Raw genomic sequence first — 24,453 nt, forward strand, 5'->3', positions numbered from 1 at the left:
CACAGCCGGTTTTCACAGCCAAAATCTCTCCCGGCAGTTTCCCTGGCAGAAAAATCGATGGTGTGTACGAGGCTTTACTGTATATTCATGGAGAGCCAACTTCATTGATAGCCACCCACAGCGACTGCTGCAAGTTAGACATCAACGCTGTCACTATCACTGAGCTCAGCAATCAGTTACCGCTGCAATTCTTGAAGTTATATTTGCACAATTAGCAAAACTGAACATATTTTGATTTCCAGATGGTCTCTGTTTAATGTTCATTAGATAAATTAATAGATGTCGAAAGAGCTGAAACCTCCTGCTCCGAAACAGGATTAGTACTTGAAAAGTCATAAAAGCAAATTGAACCCCCACACACACTTTCTCAAAGGATCTTTACTCTCTCTGATTTTGCATGCGCTCTCTCAGTTCAATTTTGTTGTTTTAGAAGTGACCTAAATCACGGTTTGGCAGCACAGAACACCGACTGTGATCCAATTACGGGTCTCACAATCTCTTATAGGCACGAAGCACTTGATGATTTCATTAAATCAAATGGAGTTTCCAGCTTAAACATCCGGCCTCATCAAAAGCTTAAGCTTAGTATTAATGACTATTACCCAGAGTTATTGCAATAGGACAGTGCTGTAAAACATAGAAGAATGCTGAACACAGGTTTTTCTGGGCTCTCATAATTGAGCTACATAAGGGCTTCTTAAATAAATACAAAGAGAAATGTGCAAAGTGCAATAGCCTGATGCAACCATTTGGCAGTTGCCTTTCACTTTAATGTTGGTGGCCATAAACTTTTGTGGAATTGTTTTTATATGTTACTGTGGCTTTCATATTACCAATGCTCTTTGTACTGCCTGATAGTGATTTGACTTATCAAAGTCACAGGATTTTAGTTTTGCTTTAGCAAAGAGTGAATAAAAGACCTTTCCGTCTTGCGACAGTTGTAGCCCATGTCCTGGATACATCTGTTTGTGATGACTCTTGAAGCACTGACACCAGCCGTAATCCACTCCTTGTGAATCTCCTCCAAATTCTTGAATGGCCTTTGCTTCACAATCCTCTTAAAGGGGTTGTAAAGGTTTGTTTTTTATTTTCTAAATAGGTTCCTTTAAGCTAGTGCATTGTTGGTTCACTTACCTTTTCCTTCCATTTCCCTTCTAAATGTTTATTTTCTTTGTCTGAATTTCTCACTTCCTGTTTCTCCTCAGTAAGCTTGCCCCCATTATCCGAGCCGTTCTGGCTAGGGGTTAGTCAGCCAGAACAGCTTACTGAGGAGGAACAGGAAGTGAGAAATTCAGACAAAGAAAACAAAGAAAAAAAACATTTAGAAGGGAAATCGAAGGAAGAGGTAAGTGAACCAACAATGCACTAGCTTAAAGGAACCTATTTAGAAAATAAAAAACAAACCTTTACAACCCCTTTAAGGCTGTGGTTATCCCTGTTGCTTGTGCACCTTTTCCTTCCACTCAACTTTCTATCAACATGCTTGGATACAGCACTCTGAACAGCCAGTTTCTTTAGCAATGACCTTTTGTGACTTACCCTCTTTGTGCAGAGTGTAAAATGACTGTCTTCTGGACAACTGTCAAGTCAGCAGTCTTCCCCATGATTGTGTAACCTACTGAACCAGCCTGAGAGACCATTTAAAGCAGGGATATGCAATTAGCGGACCTCCAGCTGTTGCAAAAAAAGTCCCATCATGCCTCTGGGTGTCATTCTTGTGGCTGTCAGAGTCTTGCTATGCCTCATGGGACTTGTAGCAACAGCTGGAGGTTCGCTAATTGCATATCCCTGATTTAAAGGCTCAGGAAACCTTTACAGGCGTTTCTAGTTAATTGGCTGATTAGAGTGTGACACCATGAGTCTACAATATTGAACTTTTTCATATTATTCAATTTTTCTGAGATACGGAATTTTGGGTTTTCACTAACTGTAATGCCGCGTACACACGATCGGTCAAACCGATGAGAACGGTCTGATGGACCGCTTTCATTGGACCAAACCGATCGTGTGTAGGCCCCATCGGTTATTTATCCATAGGTTAAAAAAAAGCAATCTTGGTTAAAAATCCACGCATGCTCAGAATCAAGTCGACACATGCTTGGAAGCATTGAACTTCGTTTTTTTCAGCACGTCGTTGTGTTTTATGTCACCGCGTTCTGATACGATCGTTTTTATTAACTGATGGTGTGTAGGCACAAGCCGCACAACTGACCATCGGTCTGGTTCATCAGTTATCCGATGAAAACGGTCCAGGGCATTAGCCGTAATCATCAAAATTAAAAGAAAGAAATGCTACGGTGTGTGTAATGAATCTACATAATATATACGTTTCACTTTTTTAATTGAATTACTGAAACAAATTAACTTTTTAAAGATATTCTAATATTTTGAGATTTATCTGTATGTCTGGAATTCTGCTTTAGACATTGAAAATATGAGTTCTGTCTAATTTATTTTTAATGCTTTGTGCATGTCATCTATATTCCCACTTTCCTGCTACTAAATTGCCGGTGAGCTTTTTCACCCACGTTACTCCTTCCTTTGTATAACCCCAAGCTTTTGTCTCTAGGCATCCCAAGGAAAGTCACATAAAAGTAGAACAAGCTTCATTTGATGACTGGTTTCAATCAGAAATACAGATTCTACTACTCTATGTCCCTGGAGCTCCTCTGTAAACTAATATGTAACAGGTTATTATGCAGGAATGCGAGCATAATACAATCTGGTGTTTCACAGCAATGAATTATCATTCAATATTTAATCATGTCAAAACAAACACTTGGGATCAAATAAAAAAAAAAGATAAAATCATTTCAAATAAGATATGTGATAATTGAAATACAAGTGGATGCCTCCTCTGTCAGCAGCTTCTCCATATCCAAAAGAAGCAGATGATGAAGAAGGCTTGTATGATGTTATCAAGTGGGAAATAAACTGCGTTCTGAAATTCATGTAAATAATATTAAGAAGCTACATCAGCAACCAATGAACGGAAATGGAAAAAGTCTAAAAAAAAGAAATTGCAATAAGGTTTTCATTTTACACTTTTAGCTAGATTCACAAAGAGTTAAGCCGGCGTATCAGTAGATACGCCGTCGTAAATCTGAATCTAAGCCGTCGTATATTTAAGCGTATTCTCAAATTGAGATACACTTAAATGTAGCTAAGATACGACAGCCTGCGCCGTCGTATCTTTACCTGTCTAGTTACGCCGGCCGCTAGGGGCGTGAACGCTGATTTACACCTAGAAGGCATAAATCAGCGAGATACGCCTATTCACGAACGTACGCTTGCCCGTCGCAGTAAAGATACACCGTTTACGTAAGGCGTTTTCAGGCGTAAAGTTACTCGAACAAAAAGCTGGCCTAGCCAATGTTAAGTATGGACGTTGTTCCCGCGTCGAATTGTGAAAATTTTACGTCCTTTGCGTAAGTCGTCCGTGAATGGGGCTGGACGTAATTTACGTTCACGTCGAAACCAATACGTCCTTGCGGCGTACTTTGAAGCAATGCACACTGCGATATGTCCACGGACGGCGCATGCGCCGTTCGTTAAAAACGTCAATCATGTCGGGTCATGGTTTATTTACATAAAACAAGCCCACCTCTTCACAATTTGAATTAGGCGCGCTTACGCCGGCCAATTTACGCTACGCCGCCGTAACTTAGGAGGCAAGTGCTTTGTGAATACAGCACTTGCCTCTCTGACTTACGGCGGCGTAGCGTAAATACGATGCGCTACGCCGGCTCAAAAATACGCCGCCCTACGTGAATCCAGCAGTTTGAGTTTTGTAAACCCCCTCCCCATACCTAAAAGGCTGTAAGTTATGACAAGGGCAATGCAAACTTGCTGCACATAATGTTAGATACTTGCATATTTATACCTGCCCCATCTCGCAACATTATTACGGATTTAAAGCTACACTCCAGCTTCTTCATTACCTTAATGTGATAGAGGGGGAGGATAGCTGAGTAGAGTCAGTAGGCCAGTTCTCTCTGGTGGCAAAAGTATACTGCAAGGCTCCCGATTGGACAATGAAAGCTGTCAATCAGGAGTCCATATACAAACTTGGCAGACCTGCTCAGTCCAGGCCTTCCTGTTTGTCAAAGGGCCAGGGATGGGACTAAAGAGCTAAAATGCAATCCCCCATCTTATAAACACCAGCAAAAAAACAAACAATGTAAAAAAAACACCTATAAAGAAGAGTCAGAAAACAGACCGATCAGCCATAGCTTTTTGACCACCCACATAATATTGACTAGATCCCCATTTTGCCACCAAAACAGTCCTGATTCATCAATACATAGACCTCTGAAGGTATACCATGGTATTTGGCACCAAGCCATCCGTAGCAGATCATTTAAGTCCTCTAATGCCTCGTACACACGGTCAGACTTTTGACCATGCAAAAGTCTGCCGTGAGTCCGTCGGAAAGATAGAGAACAGGTTCTCTATCTAAGGTCCGTCGGACTTCCGACCAAAAAAGTCAGATGGAGGCTACACACGGCCGGACTTTCCGAGAAAAAAAGCCTGTCTGATTGTATGCAATCAGGCAGGCCCTTGCACTACATAGTTGAAGGTAAACATAAAGGAAATGTAATAAGATCATTGTATAATGTATGGCCAGCCCTAGTTCTGTTTTTTTAAACAGAGGTGCTCAGGAGTGCCTGAAAAAACATGCAAAACAGAACCTAGAGCTCCACCTACTGGTTGCATATGAAAGTACAAAACATTCATATGCAGTACTTTTTCCTGACTGACATTACAAGAGAATAGATGATCACATTCATTTTTTGTTCTAACTATAATAAAGTAAGTATAGAATACACTATACATTCCCTTTAAAAAAAAAAGGGCTTAGCCAGCCAAAGAAAAACGCAAAATTTAAAAATTGCTCTAGGCTAAATGTCTCTCTCTCTTCAGCTAGGCAGCATGTCTGTGCTGTTGGTGTCTGATGATCAGCACAAATCCATGATACCTGGAAGCTTTGTCTGCTCACCTGTGGAGGACTGGCAACAAAAACTTGCCACTGGCTATTTCAAGCCAAGCAAGAACTGAAAGGCAACGTCTCTTTCCCTGCAATTGTTCCAGCAATTTTATATAAAAGTGCCCAAAGTCTAATGGATGTTTATTAATAATCCAGAACTCAGAATTGGGCACAATTGTTCATTAAAACCATGTTACCCACTACCCCCACAAAGCCATTTTTTTAAACCCCATATTCCCCCTTTTTCCAAATCATTTTTGCTGATCCAAATACTGCACTGCAATTTCTCCTTCTTCCGGCTGGCTTAATTTGTATTTCTTAAAGCGGGGGTTCACCCTTAGAGGGCACTTTTCCCCCTTAGATTCCTGCTCGTTTTTACTAGGGGAATCGGCTATTTATTTTAAAACATGTGCAGTACTTACCCGTTTACGAGATGCATCCTCTCCGTCGATTCCGGGTATGGGCTTCGGGAATGGGCGTTCCTTCTTGATTGACAGGCTTCCGAGAGGCTTCCGACGGTCGCATCCATCGCGTCACGATTTTCCGAAAGAAGCCGAACGTCGGTGCGCAGGCGCAGTATAGAGCCGCACCGACGTTCGGCTTCTTTCGGCTACGAGTGACGCGATGGATGCGACCGTCGGAAGCCTCTCGGAAGACTGTCAATCAAGAAGGAACGCCCGCTCCCGAAGACCCATACCCGGAAGCGACGGAAGAAGATGCAGCTCGAAAACGGGTAAGTACTGCTCATATTTTAATACAAATAGCCGATTCCCCTAGACCGAACGAGCAGGAAGCTAAGGGGAGAAAATTTTTTTTTTTACAAATGGGTGAACTCCCGCTTTAACAAGGTCCCCCATGCGTTACTACAAAATAATTTTCATCACAATTTTTGTCAGGTGCATGTTTTCACGTATGAAAAGTAAATTAGATAAACATTGGAATTAAAGGGGCTGTAAACCTTCATGTTTTTTCACCTTAATGCATCCTATGCATTAAGGTGAAAAAACATCCGCTACTTAGCCCCCCCCCAGCCTACGAAAGTCCAGAGTTGAGAATGCGATTGCTTCTTGGCTCTTCATTGGATAGATTGATAGCAGCACAGCCATTGGCTCGCACTGCTGTCAATCAACTCCAATAACCCGAGGGCGGGGCCGAGTCCTGTAGTCGGTGGCTATGGATGCCGGATACAGGACTCAGGAGCGTGCCCGCAAGGTAACCCCCTTAGGAGAGCGCTTCCCAGGGGGGTTACCAGAAGGTGAAGGAGCCGAGACAGCCAACCAAGGGACCCCAGAAGACGTGGATCGGGGCCACTCTGTGCAAAATTAGCTGCACAGTGGAGGTAAGTATAACATGTTTGTTATTTAAAAAAACACAAACTCATACAACCCCTTTAGTGCCAGTTCAAACTTGTGTCACCCCAAGTCACACGACATGAGAAATCCAATTGCAGTGAATGAGAGCCTTCCAAATGTACACTACTGAAGTTGCTTCGACTTCAGAAAAGGTTCCTGTACTACTCCAAGGCAACTTCTAGGCAACTTGTACCCATACATTTCAATGGAAGTTGCCTTCAAAGTCGGATCACCATCTTAACTGAAGCAACTTTACGGGAAGAGAAAATAGTTTACTCAGGCAAACCCCTCCCTCCCACAGAGCTGATTATTCTGTGATTGGCCACAACCAAAGTCGCCTGTCCTGTAGGCAACTTTAAGTCACATGTAAGTTGCTACAAGTCGCGCTGACGTTGCCTTGCAAAGTCGCGGTGTAAGTCGGGTTGCCCCTGTGTGAACCGGCACTTAAGTAAATTGACGAAAATCAATTCCAATTTTGGTCAACAAATGAAAACAGAACAAAAAAGTAAGGGAGGGACGTTTACCCACCTGAACTTTTGCTTCCCTAGAGCTCAGCCTGTCTGTTAAAGACTCAGTCTCCTGACTCTACCAGCAAGCTCTATTGGCTGAGAGATGCAGGCTCCCTCTGTCTACCTGCTGCCTGAGAGTTCTGGAACAATGCCCTGCAAACCACATGTCGAGTGTCAAATACCCATCACACAGGAGGGAGGGAAACTTGTAGCTTTCTGGTACAACTCATCCAACACACAGTACAAACAAAAGGAAGGCCCCTATAGGAAGTTTTGACCCTCATGTGTACATAGATACAATCGGGGGCCCAAGAGGGGTCCCCGATGAATATAAGGCCAGGGATCAAGTAGCAGCCGTTTTGAATCCCTAATTCCCATCATTACTGTAAATAAAAATGTTGACTGGATAAATATTTATTACAATCAACAGAGATTTGTAAACTACACAATGGATGCCTTAAAGGGCATAGCAGAACAACTAGAGGCCACTTCTCAAATGGTATTTCAAAATAGGATGGCCCTGGACATGATTCTTGCAGAAAAAGGTGGTACATGTAAATATATTGATAAAGTAGATGGGTGTTGCACTTACATTCCCGACAATACTGGCCCCAATGGTAAAGTCACCCTGGCCATAAAGAAATTAGAAGATCTCTCTGTGGAACTTAAAGCGGTAGTTCACCCACAATCCCATGATGTTACCATCGAGACAGGCATTGTAGCGCGAGCTACAGTATGCCTGTCCCGATTTTTTTAACCCCGTACTCACCTTGTAGTCGTCCATCGTAGATTCCGGCTCCCGCGGGGAATGGGCGTGCCTATGGAGAGGGAGGATGATTGACGGCCGGCCCTGGCACGTCACTCTCCCCGAAGACAGCCGGAGTAGGTCTCGGCTCTTCACGGCGCCTGCGCACAGGCTATGCGCACGCGTCGTGAAGACCAAGCCTATTTCGGCTATTTCCGGAGAAGCGTGACGCGCCAGAGCCGGCCGTCAATCATCCTCCGTCTCCAGAGGCACGCCCATTCCCCGGTATCTTCGATGGACGACTACAAGGTGAGTACGGGGGTAAAAAATTCGGGACAGGCATACTGTAGCTCGCGCTACAATGCCTGATTTTAAGGTAAAATAAAAAAAAAAAAATTTTTCCCGTCGATAGGGTGAACCCCCGCTTTAAGAAAAATTCTGGCCTTGACAACCCTTGGGACCAGTACTTCGGATGGTTTACTAGTTGGAAGCATACCCTGGTGCAATTGGGTATAATTATAGTCATTCTGCTTATTGTAGTAGAGATAGTAGTCTGTTGCATAATTCCATGTTTTAGGAAAATGCTTAGTAAAGGAGTAGACAATCTATCAATGTTTTCTGCTGATGCTTGGCATTACAGATAATGTTATGAAGCACAGGAAACACGCGTCACAGTATTGCGCTCTGTGCAGGTGTGCTACGGTGAAGCATCTAACACACAGGTGTCAAACACAAGGCCCGTGGGCCAAATCCGGCCCTCCAGGCCATATTATGTGGTCCTCGCATCTCTCCTGCAGCTGTAGGAGAGCTCCAGCCCTCTTTTGGTCGTCCTCTAGACCCGGTACTTTCTGCTTTCAAGCAATGCATCCAGCTTCTTCCCAGCAGCAGCACAAGGAAAGGGGATGCACTATGATGTAAGGGAGAGTGGGGGACTCAACTTCTGACAGTGGGGTGGCTATTGACATCTAATGTAAGGGGAGGGGATGCGCTGGACATCTAATCTTACAAATACAACCGGCCCTTTTGAGGACAATCATAATGCTGATGCGGCCCGCGATGAAATTGAGTTTGACACCCCTGATCTAACAGAATGCACACTGTGCCCAATTTTAAGCGCTAACAGCTACTACAATCCAAATGGCCTCTACATATAAAACAAAATGCATTTTCCTTTTTGCTTGATCTGGTCATCTGCAGGCAAAGCAAGCTGTAGAATTCATTGCAGATGATGCAGAATAAGCTTACAAGACTCTCTGTAATTTAATTAATGCACAACTACTGTATCTCCTTAGCATACTTCTGAATGAACAGTCCCACAGGGGCCCATAGCCTTCAACAGCCAATGCTGTCTATTATCTGTAGAATAATCATGTAAATTATACAAGCTGAGGGTTGTGCAAAATGGTGCAATTATTTACATACATCAAATGTAGCTTGCCCTCTAAACCTATTTAGAAAATAAAAAACGAACCTTTACAACCCCTTTAAGCTCACAATCTTTTTGCATTAATCGAAGGCCAATATGATACAATACTCGTTTCATAAGAGACAATCGTGTTCTAAGAAAATATGTTAATAAATCCATTCCTGCTCTATTCATTGTAATGTTTTCACATATATCTTATTAATAATATGCATTAATGTCGTTAAAAAAAAGAAAAAGCACTTGTGTTACTAGGTATAGGTGGTACTGATGATGTATATGGGGAGAACTCTGCTTCTTGCTCTGCCACACTACATATCGGGTGTGCCTAATTTCACTGCAAGTATACCAGACAGATCCCATTTAATTGAAACCACAGACTCTCTGCAGTTAGACAAATCAAACGCACGTAACACTGCTTCAATTATCTTCCCTCCGGCCACAAATGAACTGTGTGCTCGCCCCTTAACAGATCCTCGCTCCGTGCGCTGTATTACAAGAAAACAAGCAGGCTGCACACCAATCATGTCACTGGGCTTTAAAGGTTCCTTTAACCACTTAACCCCTGGACCATATTGCTGGTCTAAGACCAGAGCACTTTTTGCGATTCGGCACTGCGTCGCTTTAACTGACAATTGCGCGGTCGTGCGACGTGGCTCCCAAACAAAATTGGTGTCCTTTTTTTCCCACAAATAGAGCAATGGTATTTGATCACCTCTGCGGTTTTTAGTTTTTGTGCTATAAACAAAAATAGCGCAATTTTGAAAAAAATGAATATTTTTTACTTTTTGCTACAATAAATATCCCCCAAAAATATATATATATAAAAAAAAAAAATTCTCAGTTTAGGCCGATACGTATTCTTCTACATATTTTTCATAAAAAAATAAATCGTAATAAGCGTTTATCGATTGGTTTGCACAAAATGTATAGTGTTTACAAAATATGGGGTAGTTTTATGGCATTTTTATTAATATATTTTTTTTTACTAGTAATGGCGGCGATCAGCGATTTTGTTTCAGTACTGCGACATTATGGCGGACACTTCGTACACTTTTGACACATTTTTGGGACCATTGGCATTTTTATAGCGATCAGTGCTATAAAAATGCATTGGATTACTATAAAAATGCCACTGGCAGGGAAAGGGTTAACACTAGGGGGCGGGGAAGGGGTTAAGTATGTTCCCTGGGTGTGTACTAACTGTAAGGGGGTGGCCTCACTAGGGGAAATGACTGATCGCTGTTCATACATTGTATGAACAGACGGTCAGGCATTTCTCCACTGACAGGACCGGGAGCTATGTGTTTACACACCCATCTCCCGGTCCTCGCTCTGTAACGAACAGAGCGACCTAGTGGCTGCTTTGAGAGCCCAACGTATAACTATGGGCTCTCGTGCAGGGGAGCCGACCTGCCGCCGTATAACTGCGGCGGCTGGTCGGCAAGTAGTTAAGCTAGTGCATTGTTGGTTCACTAACCTTTTCCTTCGATTTCACCTCTAAATGTTTTTTTTTTCCCTTTGTCTGAATTCCTCACTTCCTGTTTCTCCTCAGTAAGCTTGCCCCCATCATCCAAGTCGTTCTGGCTGGGGGGGGGGGGTGTTAGTCAGCCAGAACAGCTTACTGAGGAGGAACAGGAAGTGAGAAATTCAGACCAAGAAAAAAAAACATTTAGAAGGGAAAAGGTAAGTGAACCAACAATGCACTAGCTTAAAGGAACCTATTTAGAAAATAAAAAACGAACCTTTGCAACCCCTTTAAACGAACTTTATTCAAATCACAATGAGATGCTGCAAAAGCAGAACTCAGGTATAAACTAGTGGCCTGAATAAAGCTGATATCAAAAGAGAAGTATGGAGTTTTTATTTTATTTATTTATCATACTTACCTAGGTGGAAGCAGCATCGCCAAACGCTCGGTTCTCACAACTTCCTGAGCAGACAGCTGGTGACTGTCAGTCATCGTCTCTCTGCTCTGCCCCCCCCCCCCACACTCACTGGAGCACAGGGTTGTTGAGGGGGCGGAGCGGCCAGCTCCACCGCTCAGTGACTCACTGAGAGGCTGAGCCGGGTGCCGGTACAGGTATGTGGGGGATGCCGACTTCATTGTTACCCGAGCCTGGAACAGCTCTGTGTGACGTCAGCCCATTGCCAGCTGAAAACAGGTCAAAGGAGGACAAAAACTGCTCTTCTGTGATCCACAGGAGAATTCCAGTCATATGAGCTTTGGCTGTACTTCTCCTTTAAGCCCAGTCACTTCATTGGTGTGTGCTCTTCTTGTTTTTTGGGAGCAGACTCTCAGTGGCAGAACAGGATGGTGTTATGCCTATATAAAGTATGGTGTCTCTGTAAGGTGGTGGCAATTTTGGTAAAAGAGCAGGGGTTTACATCCTCATATCAAAGCTACCCCTAATGAAAGGTGATCTGATCATTGCTGTGGTAATCAATATTCAAGAAAAAAACATTAGGAGAAAGCCCAGATCCACCAAATGATTGAAGCAAAAGCAGGAAGATCATTGCACTGCAGGGCTTTGGGTACAGCTTCCTCTCCAGCAAGCCCTCAGGAGAACAGTGACCAGTACTGTAGTGCCATTACCAGTGGATATTACAGTGGGGGGGAGATGTCTGTGGATATTACAGTGGGGGGGGAGATGTTTGTGGATATTACACTGGGTGGGAGATGTCTGTGGATATTACAGTGGGGGGGGGAAATGCCTGTGGATATTACAGTGGGGGGGGAGATGTCTGTGGATATTACAGTGGGGGGGGGAGATGTCTGTGGATATTACAGTGGGGGGGGGGAGATGTCTGTGGATATTACAGTAGTGGGGGGAGATGTCTGTGGATATTACAGTGGGTGGGAGATGTCTGTGGATATTACAGTGGGGGGAGATGTCTGTGGATATTACAGTGGGGGGAGATGTCTGTGGATATTACAGTGGGGGGGGAGATGTCTGTGGATATTACAGTGGGGGGGGGAGATGTCTGTGGATATTACAGTGGGGGGGGGAGATGTCTGTGGATATTACAGTGGGGGGGGGAGATGTCTGTGGATATTACAGTGGGGGGGGAGATGTCTGTGGATATTACAGTGGGGGGGGGAGATGTCTGTGGATATTACAGTGGGGGGAGATGTCTGTGGATATTACAGTGGGGGGAGATGTCTGTGGATATTACAATGGGGGGGAGATGTCTGTGGATATTACAGTGGGGGGAGATGTCTGTGGATATTACAGTGGGGGGAGATGTCTGTGGATATTACAGTGGGGGGAGATGTCTGTGGATATTACAGTGGGGGGGGAGATGTCTGTGGATATTACAGTGGGGGGGGAGATGTCTGTGGATATTACAGTGGGGGGGGGGGAGATGTCTGTGGATATTACAGTGGGGGGAGATGTCTGTGGATATTACAGTGGGGGAGATGTCTGTGGATATTACAGTGGGGGAGATGTCTGTGGATATTACAGTGGGGGGAGATGTCTGTGGATATTACAGTGGGGGGAGATGTCTGTGGATATTACAGTGGGGGGGAGATGTCTGTGGATATTACAGTGGGGGGAGATGTCTGTGGATATTACAGTGGGGGGAGATGTCTGTTGATATTACAGTGGGGGGGAGATGTCTGTGGATATTACAGTGGGGGGAGATGTCTGTGGATATTACACTGGGTGGGAGATGTCTGTGGATATTACAGTGGGGGGAGATGTCTGTGGATATTACAGTGGGGGGAGATGTCTGTGGATATTACAGTGGGGGAGATGTCTGTGTATATTACAGTGGGGGGGGGGGAGATGTCTGTGGATATTACAGTGGGGGGAGATGTCTGTGGATATTACAGTGGGGACTATCTATGGCGGTGGTCCGAAAAATTTATGTGCGTTATAATTAATCGAAATTAGTCGATTAATCGATATAAAAAATAGATTAATCGAACACGAAAATGTTAAATCAGTAACAGCCCTATGTGCCCCGTTGATTCATACGATTGTGCATTTTAATGATAGATCCACTTTAATATAATGCCATTATAGATTAAAAAACAATTTACATAAATATTATACTAATAATACAGCAGCTTGTCCAGCTAGAATGTATAAATGACATTAAAACCAGATAAATGTATAACAGACTTTGACTTCTATGTTGGGTCAGGGAAGGATGAAAGGAGAATTGGATAGAGGAATAAAGTTTAGCCCACGGTAAATGGGCTCCCCACATCTCCTATGACATGACACCAGCTGAATTCTTATTCTTCGCTGTCTCCTGCAATGCTTTCATTGTAATGCACACCACTCCACTCAGAGGATATAAACCTGCAGAGATAGAACAGCTCCACCACCTGGCTCTACTTTAACATTGCATAAAGACAGACTGCTTCCAGCGCAAGTTAAAATCAGCAATGCATTGAACATCTGGCTAAGTACTTATTTGTCTGAGAGTGGCCGGCATCTCATTCCTACACACGTCTCATTTTCACCTCCAAGAAAACATCTGACCTTGAAGCAGCTTCATGTAAGAAGAACAAATGGTGCTACTAAACAAACAAATTCTATGTGATTGTAATAACATGCTACTGAATATGACAACCGATTCATTCCCCATTCTGTATGAAAAATGAATATATTAAAATAATACTTCCATACAGGTTTTAATGTCTTGAATATTCTGCTGACTTTTATATGCTTTGATAAAAACGTTCAGTAACAGCAATAACCAGAATTACCAGCATATCCCAAGATCCCCATGAAAGGCTGACTTTATTTATGCGACTAACACTTGCGCACACAGATATACCTGTCCCTGGTTACATCATATATACACCGTGAGGTATCTCCATAACGTATAAGCATTTTCTTTTTTTTCCTGAAGCCTGCATAAATAAAGTCTGCTTTTAACCACTTAAGTCCCGGACCATATTGCTGCCTAAAGACCCAAGGGGTTTTTACAGTTCGGGACTGCGTCGCTTTAACAGACAATTGCGCGGTCGTGCGACGTGGCTCCCAAACAAAATTGGCGTCATTTTTTCCCCACAAATAGAGCTTTCTTTTGGTGGTATTTGATCACCTCTGCGGTTTTAATTTTTTGCGCTATAAACAAAAATAGAGCGACAATTTTGAAAAAAATGCAATATTTTTTTACTTTTTGCTGTAATAAATATCCCCCAGAAACATATATATTTTTTTTTTCCTCAGTTTAGGCCGATACGTATTCTTCTACCTATTTTTGGTAAAAAAAAAACGCAATAATCGTTTATCGGTTGGTTTGCGCAAAATTTATAGCGTTTACAAAATAGGGGATAGTTTTTTTGCATTTTTATTTTTTTTTTACTACTAATGGCGGCGATCAGCGATTTTTTTCGTGACTGCGACATTATGGCGGACACTTCGGACAATTTTTACACATTTTTGGGACCATTGTCATTTTCACAGCAAAAAATGCATTTAAATTGCATTCTTTATTGTGAAAATGACAGTTGCAGTTTGGGAGTTAAACACAGGGGGCGCTGTAACATTTAGGGATCACTGTGTGTGTGTTTACTAGTGTAGGGGGGTGTGGCTGTAGGACTGACATCATCGATCGGATCTCCCCTATAAAGGGGATCACCCGATCGATGCGCCGCCACAGTGAAGCACGGGGAAGCCGTGTTTACACACGGCTCTCCCCGTTCTTCAGCTCCGGGGAGCGATCGCGACGGAGCGGCTATAAACAAATAGCCGTGCCGTCGTCCCGGATCACTCCCCGAGCGGACCCGACCTCCGCATGTACCGGGGGGGGTCCCGATCGGACCCCCCACCCACGTCTAGCAGAGGACGTACAGGTACGTACATGTGCCTGTCCGTGCCATTCTGCTGACGTATATGTACATGAGGAGGTCGGGAAGTGGTTAAAAAGGATTTAATGTGTGTGCTGGTGAATTGTATTCACTATTATGGTTAGTACATGCAGTGTATTGAAACCCATGGCAACCAATTTCAGATCAGTTTTGACTAGTTTAATATGAACTACTGAGTAAAACTGTGATTGGTTGCTATGACTTAATGGCATACCACCCAACTTTTGAACTTGAGAATGAGGGACATTTCAGGGGAGACTGCGAGACTCCGCCCAGATTTGCGCGACAACAGGATTTACTCGAAACCTCGGGAAGGTCCCGGCAAATCCGGGACATTTGGGAGGTATGTTTAAAGTGATTGTAAAGTCATGTTATACTTACCTGCTCTGTGCAGTTGGTTTTGCACAGAGCAGCCCGATCCTCCTTTTTTGGGTCCCTCTTCACTGCTCCTGGCCAGGAACGTGCTATGGGGGCACCCGAGCCAAGTCACAGGTCTGTTTGTCTCCTCACACAAGGAGCCCTGACTCGTCCCCGCCCCCTCTCTCCTCTGATTGGCTAACTGACTTTGATTGACAGCCACGGGAGCCCATGTCGCCGCTGCTGTGTCTCGGGTGGCTTGGACACTCGTGGACCTCGCTGGAGAGAGATGGGGCTCAGGTAGAATGCATTAAGATAAAATAATCTACTGCCTATACAACTCCTTTAATGGGCACTCAAACATTTTTTGATAAGCTACCTACCCAGCCAATATAAGGAAAGAAACTAAGTAAGAATTCATATTGGTGGGCAAATATATTGAACTTAAAGCGGAGCTTCACTCTTAAGTGGAAGTTCCGCTCATCGGATTCCTCCCCCCCTCCGGTGCCACAATAGGCACCTTTCGGGGGGGGGGGAGGATACCTGTCTTTGACAGGTATCCTTTCCTACTTCCAGAAGTCTGGCCGCAGCTGTGACGTCACCGCAGGACTCCCTCTTCCACCTCCCCTGGCCGCCAGGCTAACAGGAGAGAGGAGCAGGGCCTTGTGCATGCGCAGTAGGATTCCCAGCGTGAAGCCAAAAAGCTACACTGCTGGGTTCCCTTACCCACAATGGTGGCGGCAGTGTAGCCTTTCAACTTCACACCGGGAACCCTACTGCCGACATCGAGGGACAGCAGGACAGGTAAGTGTCCATTTATTAAAAGCCAGCAGCTGCAGTATGTGTAGCTGCTGGCTTTTCATTTTTTTCCCAGGCCTCCTCTTTAAAGTATATGGGATCTAGAGCTGCACGATTCTGGCCAAAATGAGAATCACAATTTTTTTGCTTAGAATGAAGATCACGATTCTCACGGCGTAAAATCTTTTACATTTATACAAACAAAAAATGGGCTAACTTTACTGGCTTGTTTTTTTAATTCATTAAAGTAATTTTTTTCAAAAAAATTGCATTTAAAAAGACTGCTGCACAAATACAGTGCAACATAAAATATTGCAACAACCTCCATTTTATTCTCTAGGGTCTCTACTAAAAAAATATATAATGTTTGGGGGTTCTAAGTAATTTTCTAGCAAAAAAAATAAATAATGATTTTAACTTGAAAAGAGCGGTCAGAAAAAGGTTTGGTGTTTAAGTGGTTAAACGTTCCCTAATTTACATACAGAAGTTTATTTCTTTGATGTGATACAATGTTTAGACTTAACTTTCCACTGATAAAGAATGTTTTCAAAACTTGGCAGATTGCCCAGACTTTGACTTTTGGCTGAGAGCAGAGAGGAAATTCTTTGCATACCAAAGTGCAGAGAGAAAATTATTTTCATGTCAAAGATCGTGAAACCCTGTGTCAAGAATCACGAACGGGAAAAAGATTCTTGATGATTAATCGTGCAGCTCTAATGGGATCCCTTATCTTCTAAAACAATTTGTTCCGTTTAAAATTTAATTGCAAGGCAAAAGAGGAAAGCAGGGGGACTGGCAAGATTCACCAGGTATTTCACCTAAAAGAAGGGATGCAAAGAGAACATACTTTTTCATACAAGTACACGATATACCGCACACATATGAAATATGAAATGTTGGAGTAACATATAGTTTGATAATCTCCCTAGATCTGTCTAATCCTACCACTGTCAATGAATGCAGGAGAAAAACCATGAACCTACATGGTAAATGGAGACTTGTCTATAAACACAGAAAAAAATATATCTTGGGATGCACATCAGTCAGAACGGCTTTTATTTGTCAAAAACAAGGCTCCCATTCCCTGACTTGTTGAAGAAATGATAGTTCCAGTGAACACACTTCTGCAGCAAAGGAGAGCAGTATGCCTGTCTATAAACCACTACAGCTTCCAGAAGTCTGGCAATGGTGGCCTTAGTTGCTAGATGGGAGCCTCAGCTGTGACATATAACATCTGTACTGCCAAATTCCTATTAATACCTTTTGGAGTAAAAATCTATCCAAGATACATTAATAATTTTGTTTATTCAGCATGAAATGGAGCTTAGTTAAGTAGCATGAGGCTGTATATTCTGCAATATTTTCACTTTTGGTAAACTCATTCAAAGAATCCAAGCTGAAATAACATGCACTGCATTCACACAATTTCACAGTAACCATGAAATAAACCAAAGTTCAGGAATATTCCTTTATCTTATTGTTTTGCAAATCTACATACACTACAAACTGTATGGTTGAATCGGTTCTAATACCGCTGCGATGACATCACTCCCACACATACACGCGGGAGCTGGTAGTCATGGCATAGCTCCTGAAGAAATGGCACAAGCTAGCCGTTTCTTCAGTGCGCATGTGTCGATGATGTCGGCATACAGAGGCGTATCTAGTGAAAATGGCGCCTATGGCAAGCACTGAAACTGCGCCTCTGTCAAAACATTTGAAACCTTTCAGATAACCAGGGACACAGTGCGACAAGGACAGAGAGGCACACTGGGGACCACTGGCGGCTGGTGCTGAAAATTTTTGGGGGGGGGGGGGGGGTGCAAGCCAGCTGAAAAAAAAAAAAACAATTGCAGCCACTGTGCCAATCATCGGCTGTCATGGGGGCACCTGTCACTCCCCTCCCCAGGCTAAGTAGCAATATTGGCAATTGCTGTGCCTGCGCCGCGCTTCAGCAGGCCGGCCGCGATGCCGGGAGCTACATTAGTGCGGGAGGCGGCCACAGGAGGACGCGTGTTTTTTTTTCGTTAGGGGGTAGCTCTTTGCCGCTCCCCCTCCCCATGGCACTTGCCATGGCTGCCATACCCTAGATACGCCACTGTCGGCATATGCAGATACAGTAAATATCTCCTAAACAGTGCACGTTTAGGAGATATTCACTTTACCTACAGGTACGCCTTATTATAGGCTTACCTGTAGGTAAAAGTGGTGTAACAAGGTGTACAACCACTTTAAATACTTCAAGTTACTGGTTCCAAACACATAATTAGATAAGGCGCAATAGTTTCTCTCTTCATATTTGCACACTTGTTAAGGTCAGGAAACATTTCAGCCAGTGGGCAAGCACAACAGTCAGAAAAATAGCACTTTCAAAAAGGAGGATAAGCACGGACAGACCCATATTTTCTTTAGACCCTATTTCTACTGCATGGACACATTTGTTTACCCAAGCATATAAGTGGAAGAGTATGTTACTGTAAATAAGGAATTATGGATCCCTCCTCTTTGGAATAATAACCAATAAGAACCAGAGGTAATCTTTTCTAAATAACGGAAAAAACACTCAAACGTATGTCTCCAAATGTAGAAATTGCCCAGAGGAGTTCACGATATGCAGCAATTAAATTGAAATGAACTGAATTAAAATAATTCTAAATTTCAAAGATGGTGGTCACTGACTGAGACAGCTCAGTTTGTCAATCTGGACAAGTCTTTAATCAATAGTTGCGTCATTTTGACTGAGCCACCTGTGCTGAAAATCTGGCTTGTTAGAAGCTGCCAAACACTGAATCATCACGGAGATTTCAAATAATATTTTCCAAGACAGAACAATACAAACCTATTACCGGTATATGATAAATGGTAAATTATAAAGTACACAAAAACATTTTTTTTAATCTGGGACACCACAGAATTAAAGGATACACATAATAATCACAGAGCAGCCAACTGTGGCTCAGGATAATACAACCACAATTCCAAAAAAGTTGGGACGCTGTGTAAAATCTACATAAAAACAGAATACAATGATTTGCAAATCTCATAAACCCATAATTTATTCACAATAGAAAATGTAAAACATATCAAATATTTAAACTGAGAAAATGTACCATTTTAAGAAACAAAATATGATATACATTTCAAATTCACCCCATTTCTTGCTTAAAATGGTAAATTTTCTAAGTTTTCATTTGATACATATTCTATTGTGAATAAAATATGGGTTTATGAAAATACATCAATGAGGGACTTCAGCTGATGAGCCGCAACCGCAACCAAAATGTTCCTCCCACATAAGTCAATCAAACAATTGACTTCTATTGAGTAGGGATGGCCACACAAAAATTGGAATCCATCTGGTCCCTGCTGAACTGGCCGGATTTCGATCAGTATATGGCCTGTTTTAGCAAATCAGGCTGCACAATGCTGTAATTTTAAGCTTTGCTCTCTGAATCAATCAGTGGAATTCATAAAGATTGGCGCATGTAGATTTTGCGAAAGTACCTCTCATGCATTTTAAAAGTAGTGAAGAATGTGCCAAATTCATATACCTGTCTAGAACTATATATTATATTCATATACATGTACTAGAATTTGGCCCTTTCTACGCCACTTTTAGAACGCACAATAGACACTGTGACGTAGTAGAACATATCCCCGTCAAGCATTCCCTTCTTCCCATAAAAGAAAATCACCCAATATTCCATGAGTAGAACTCCCTGGAATCGCCGAATAATCCACACATGAGCCAAAGCTTAATGCTGGAACAAGACTCTCTTTAATGGCAGCATTCTGCTAGTTATATACAGTTTACAAGCTAATCATCAATCAAAGAACAATGAAATCTCCACCCCCTTTTCACACACTGGGGCTCCCATACAGATTATAGGTAGACACTCTGGTGCCGACCCTGACAAGGCACATTTCTTTAGATAATGACATCAGTGAAGTTAATTACTACAACGAAGCAATCAGAATAATTAACATGAGCCAATTATCTAATCATTTAGCCTGACGATACAATACACATCTCTTAAGGGTAAACACAGGTCTTCTTAACACACAGACATTAAAATAGCAGGGAGAGAATTAAACTGAAGCATATAGGCAATTGCATAAAAGTCCTTCACAGACACCTTCACAAACTCTCTCTGAACCAGTCTTAATTAGCTTCACTTTTACATTTGGCGCATTCAATGATACATAAACGTAAAAGTTGCACATTTTAGAACTACCTGAATTTGGTGCAAGAGTTGCTGTCAGAACCAAAAGTGCTTCATGAACTTGGCAAAATACATTATCAAAAGGGATTAACGTCAGAAAAGTGGTGCAGAAGTTTTACTGAATTCCCCCCAGTATGTTGCTTGCTTCCTACCCTAATTAAATCCTGTAACACTTGACCCACCGGTAGTAGACTATGTTTATTGTTTCTAAAACCAATAAAAATCATTGAAACTGAAAAAAGCAGAGCTGCTAGAAGTATAAAATGCAAGAAATAAATGCCATCTGTTCTCAACAGGCAAAACTCCAATACCCCAAAGCTTTTGTAGTGACAGATCTAATCTACTCTTGCAGCCTCTACAATCCTTTTGGCCAATGAATACAATGGCCAATAAGAATGTGAGTGAGGCAGAATGGGGTTGGCAATTCACTCAAAGGATATGCCAAGGTTTTTTTGATCAGAACCTCTTGCATTTGGCCATAGAAGATGTGAATTCTAGCTGCTGCAGGTATAGACAACTCTATGAAAGGAAGTGCTTTCCCATACAGGAGATCTACGTCAACCACTGACCTATAGAGAGGCATGCACTGCAAAGTGAGAGAGCCGATACACACTATACAATTTTCTTTAGTTTTTTTTTCCTTTAGACTTACCAAAACCATATAATATGTAGGTCAAACCTTAAAAATTTTAATTTGTATGCAATCAGGCAGGCCCTTGCACTACATGGTTTTGGTGAATCTAAAGGAAATCAGACACCAAAAGTTGCATAGTGTGCATTGGGTCTAACAGAGCTCTGATTGGAGCTGAAGTTACTATCTGCATTCCGTATGCTTGCTCTGAGTTCAGAGGCCTCTGAAGTCCTTAAAAGTCAAGGAGGAAAAAACTGTTTGGTACCAACAAATGGCAATGCTATTCACATGCAGACATGACGCCCAAACAAAAAAGCAATAACCTTTATGAAAACTTACTTTACTTTTAATCTTTTGGGCATCATAACGAATTTGTGAAAATTCACGGAGTCCAAAGGAGCCTCCAACAACCAAGAGCTAAAGAACAAAAATAAACACACATTAGAACCAGGACTGTGACTTAATAGTAAATCATAAAAAAAAAATATTCTCATAGAGCTCTAATAGCGGATTGGAGGGAAAGGACAGAGCGGAGGCTGTCTATCTGCTGGAGCTCCCTCCCGTCACCATTTTTCCCTTAGTCGCAGGAAAACTTGTCAGAAGTGATTCAGTCTGATAGCAGAGGAACAAAGCAGCAGAGAAAAATTACACTTAGTGCTTTTAATTGAGACAAGTACACACTATAGAGGGATATGCTTTGTTCATATGTCTGAGGTTTACAACCACTTTAAAGCGGGATTCCTAGTCGCCTGTCCTAGTCGCCCGCGATGTCGGTCCCCCGACGGCGATCGCTCGGTCCTGGCGCCTTCATCCTTACTAAGGGAAACAGGTAGTGAAGCCTTAATCATAGCGATCTCTACGATTAAGAGTCCATTGGGTAAAACCTGGAGGCAGGGGTCCTAGGGTGGGGACTGCCATTGCCAAGTGTATACTTCAAACGATAAAAATGTACTTTTGTGATATATCTAGTGTGCTGCTTTCCTCTCTGTTTATGTGTCGATTGAAGTTTATTTTACATAGCAAATCCAGCCAATAGTAAGTGAATTGCTAATGCTAATTAGAAACCATTTCATCTTTGCTAAAAATCAGAATATGTACCAACTGTAACTTAGTGCTGTGCAATCCACTGAAGCCGGATTTCACAGAGCTTCTCGTGTTTCATGTGGCTGTGCCTGCTTCCAGAAGCCTGTGCTATGTAACTTCATCTCAATCTGCTCGATATATCACCAATCAGATTACTAGCTGTGATAACATCTTAGTGCGGAACACAGATAGCAAAGACTAAGGCCTCGTACATACGATAGGTTAACCAGAGGACAACGGTCTGAAGGACCGTTGTCCTAGGTTAACCTATGAAGCTGACTGATGGTCCGTCGTGCGTACACACCATCAGTTAAAAAAACGATCGTGTCAGAACGCGGTGACGTAAAACACAACGACGTGCTGAAAAAAACGAAGTTCAATGCTTCCAAGCATGCGTCGACTTGATTCTGAGCATGCGTGGATTTTTAACCGATGGTTGTGCCTACCAACGTTCGGTTTTGACCTATCGGTTAGCAATCCATCGGTTAAATTTTAAAGCAAGTTGCCAAACTTTTACAATAATCATTTACAATTCAGCGGTATGCGAATAAGCTGCTACTTAATATTTGTCACGTTTGGCATTTACTTTTTAAATCTGTTCCACCTTACAAAGTAAAGTTTCTTTTGAAATCCTGAACTGATGAGAAATCTCTGGCTAAGAACATCAGCTACACCCCGAAGGAAAGACTAGGCAGATACATCTGTCTAATATATCCCCAAACCACCTGTTTAATCATGTAACAGTGCCCTGAAAAAAAACATGGAAGAACGAGCAACAGCATTAATTAGGCATCTGTCTACAGCACTGGAATCTACAAGGTCATGAGAAGACTCAGGGGACCTGTATATTAAAAAAAAATAGTTTATGGAAATAGTAGCAACATACAATATTCATTTGATGCTGGGACAGGATTTACGATGCCGTTACGCTAAAGTTAAGAGGTGACATGCCACTTCTCAGTTCACAGAGCAGCCATGCTGTAGAAGAACGTCTTACCAAAACTAATAACTCAACCTTTTGCAGATTGCTTCAGATATACAGTGCCTTGAAAAGTATTCATACCCCTTAAAATGTTCCACATTTTGACATGTTACAACCAAAAACGTAAATGGATTTTATGTGATAGACCAACACAAAGTGGAAGGAAAATGATAAATGTTTTTTTGGAAAATTTTAAGGGGTATGAATATTTTTCAAAGCACTGTATGTACTGACCTCCCTATAATAAAAAAATAAAAATAAAAAATCTATTCGTACAGTGAGGGGGTTTAGCTGCTGCCCAGAAAAGACTTTAGTGGAAGATGTTTTGATTAGGTGGTGACCTTATAGGATCTCAGGGCAGTGAACGTCTTGAAGTTTAAAATTCTGCTCCTTATTGAGCACCCACCTCTCAAATAAACATTTTAAAAGTTAAAGGTTTTAAATGAAAATACTTACCTCGAACCCCAGCTTCCAGGTGCCGGCAGGCAACCTTACTATCCCTCTGCATTGCATCCTAGGAAAGCAGAGTACTGAAAATCCCGCAAGAAATGCACTCCTGCACATGGCTAGATAAGCAGATGCAACATTACCATTCCTAGGAGTACTGTTATATCTTCATGGACCTACTTTGGTCACTAGTTATCCGATCTCTGAAAGCAAATGGCCAGAGAAAGGATTTCCAAGAGAATATGTAAATGCTCCTATGGCTTTGGTTTCTGACTTCTGACCGAACCAGCAAGTTGTTGCTCTTCCCTTGGTCCCCGAGCTGCATTCTGTAGCATTTTAGCTAGTAAAAGCAGAACTCAATAGGACCAGGTGAGTGGTCCATCTCAAACCAGTAGTAAGATACTGGATTATGAATAAAAAACTGGTAACGCAGTTAAAGCAGGGAGTTCACCCAAAAAAAAAAAATGTTAACATTACATTCAGCCGAGTTGACATAATGACATTAGGCTGTTTTTTTTTTTTTAAATCCTTGCCGTACATACCGTTTTATATATATATGTTCACCGCGGCTTCCGGGTATAATCTGCGGGACTGGGCATTCCTAATTGATTGACATGCTTCCGACCGGCGCATACAGCGCGTCACGAGTTGCCCAAAGAAGCCGGACTGCGAGTCGGCTCTATCCTGCGCACCAACGTTTGGCGTCTTTCGGCAACTCTATGTACGGCAAGGATTAAAAAAAAAAAAAAAAACAGCCTAATGTCATTATCACAACTCGCCTTAATGTAATGTTACAATTATTTTTTTTTGGGTGAACCCCCGCTTTAACAGAGTTAAAAGGAGTTGTAAACCCTTGTGTTTGTTCATCTTAATGCATCCTATGCATCCTTCTGTCACTAAGCTGGCTGGGGTTCTCGGCTCTTGATTGAATAGATTGAGAGCAGCGCAGCCATTGGCTCCCGTTGCTGTCAATTAAATCCAATGACGCAGGCGCCGAGGGGCGGGTCCCAGACCAACATTCTGTGTTTATGGATGTAAATGCTGACTTAAAAAGACCTCAGATCTCACACCTACACTTACAGG

At 42.5% G+C, this 24,453-nt stretch overlaps 1 protein-coding gene across 1 annotated transcript in view; it reads right to left on the bottom strand.

Moving 5' to 3' along the window:
* Positions 1-24,453, bottom strand: part of LOC120921201 (cytochrome c oxidase assembly protein COX16 homolog, mitochondrial) — a 126,695-nt gene that overhangs the window by 94,898 nt on the left and 7,344 nt on the right. The window contains exon 2 of the mRNA XM_040333922.1: positions 21,198-21,275. Within this exon, the coding sequence (XP_040189856.1) occupies positions 21,198-21,275 (78 nt within the window). The remainder of the gene's footprint in view (positions 1-21,197; positions 21,276-24,453) is intronic.

This window comes from Rana temporaria, chromosome 13 (genome assembly GCF_905171775.1).
Source record: "Rana temporaria chromosome 13, aRanTem1.1, whole genome shotgun sequence".
Classification (NCBI taxonomy): domain Eukaryota; kingdom Metazoa; phylum Chordata; class Amphibia; order Anura; family Ranidae; genus Rana; species Rana temporaria.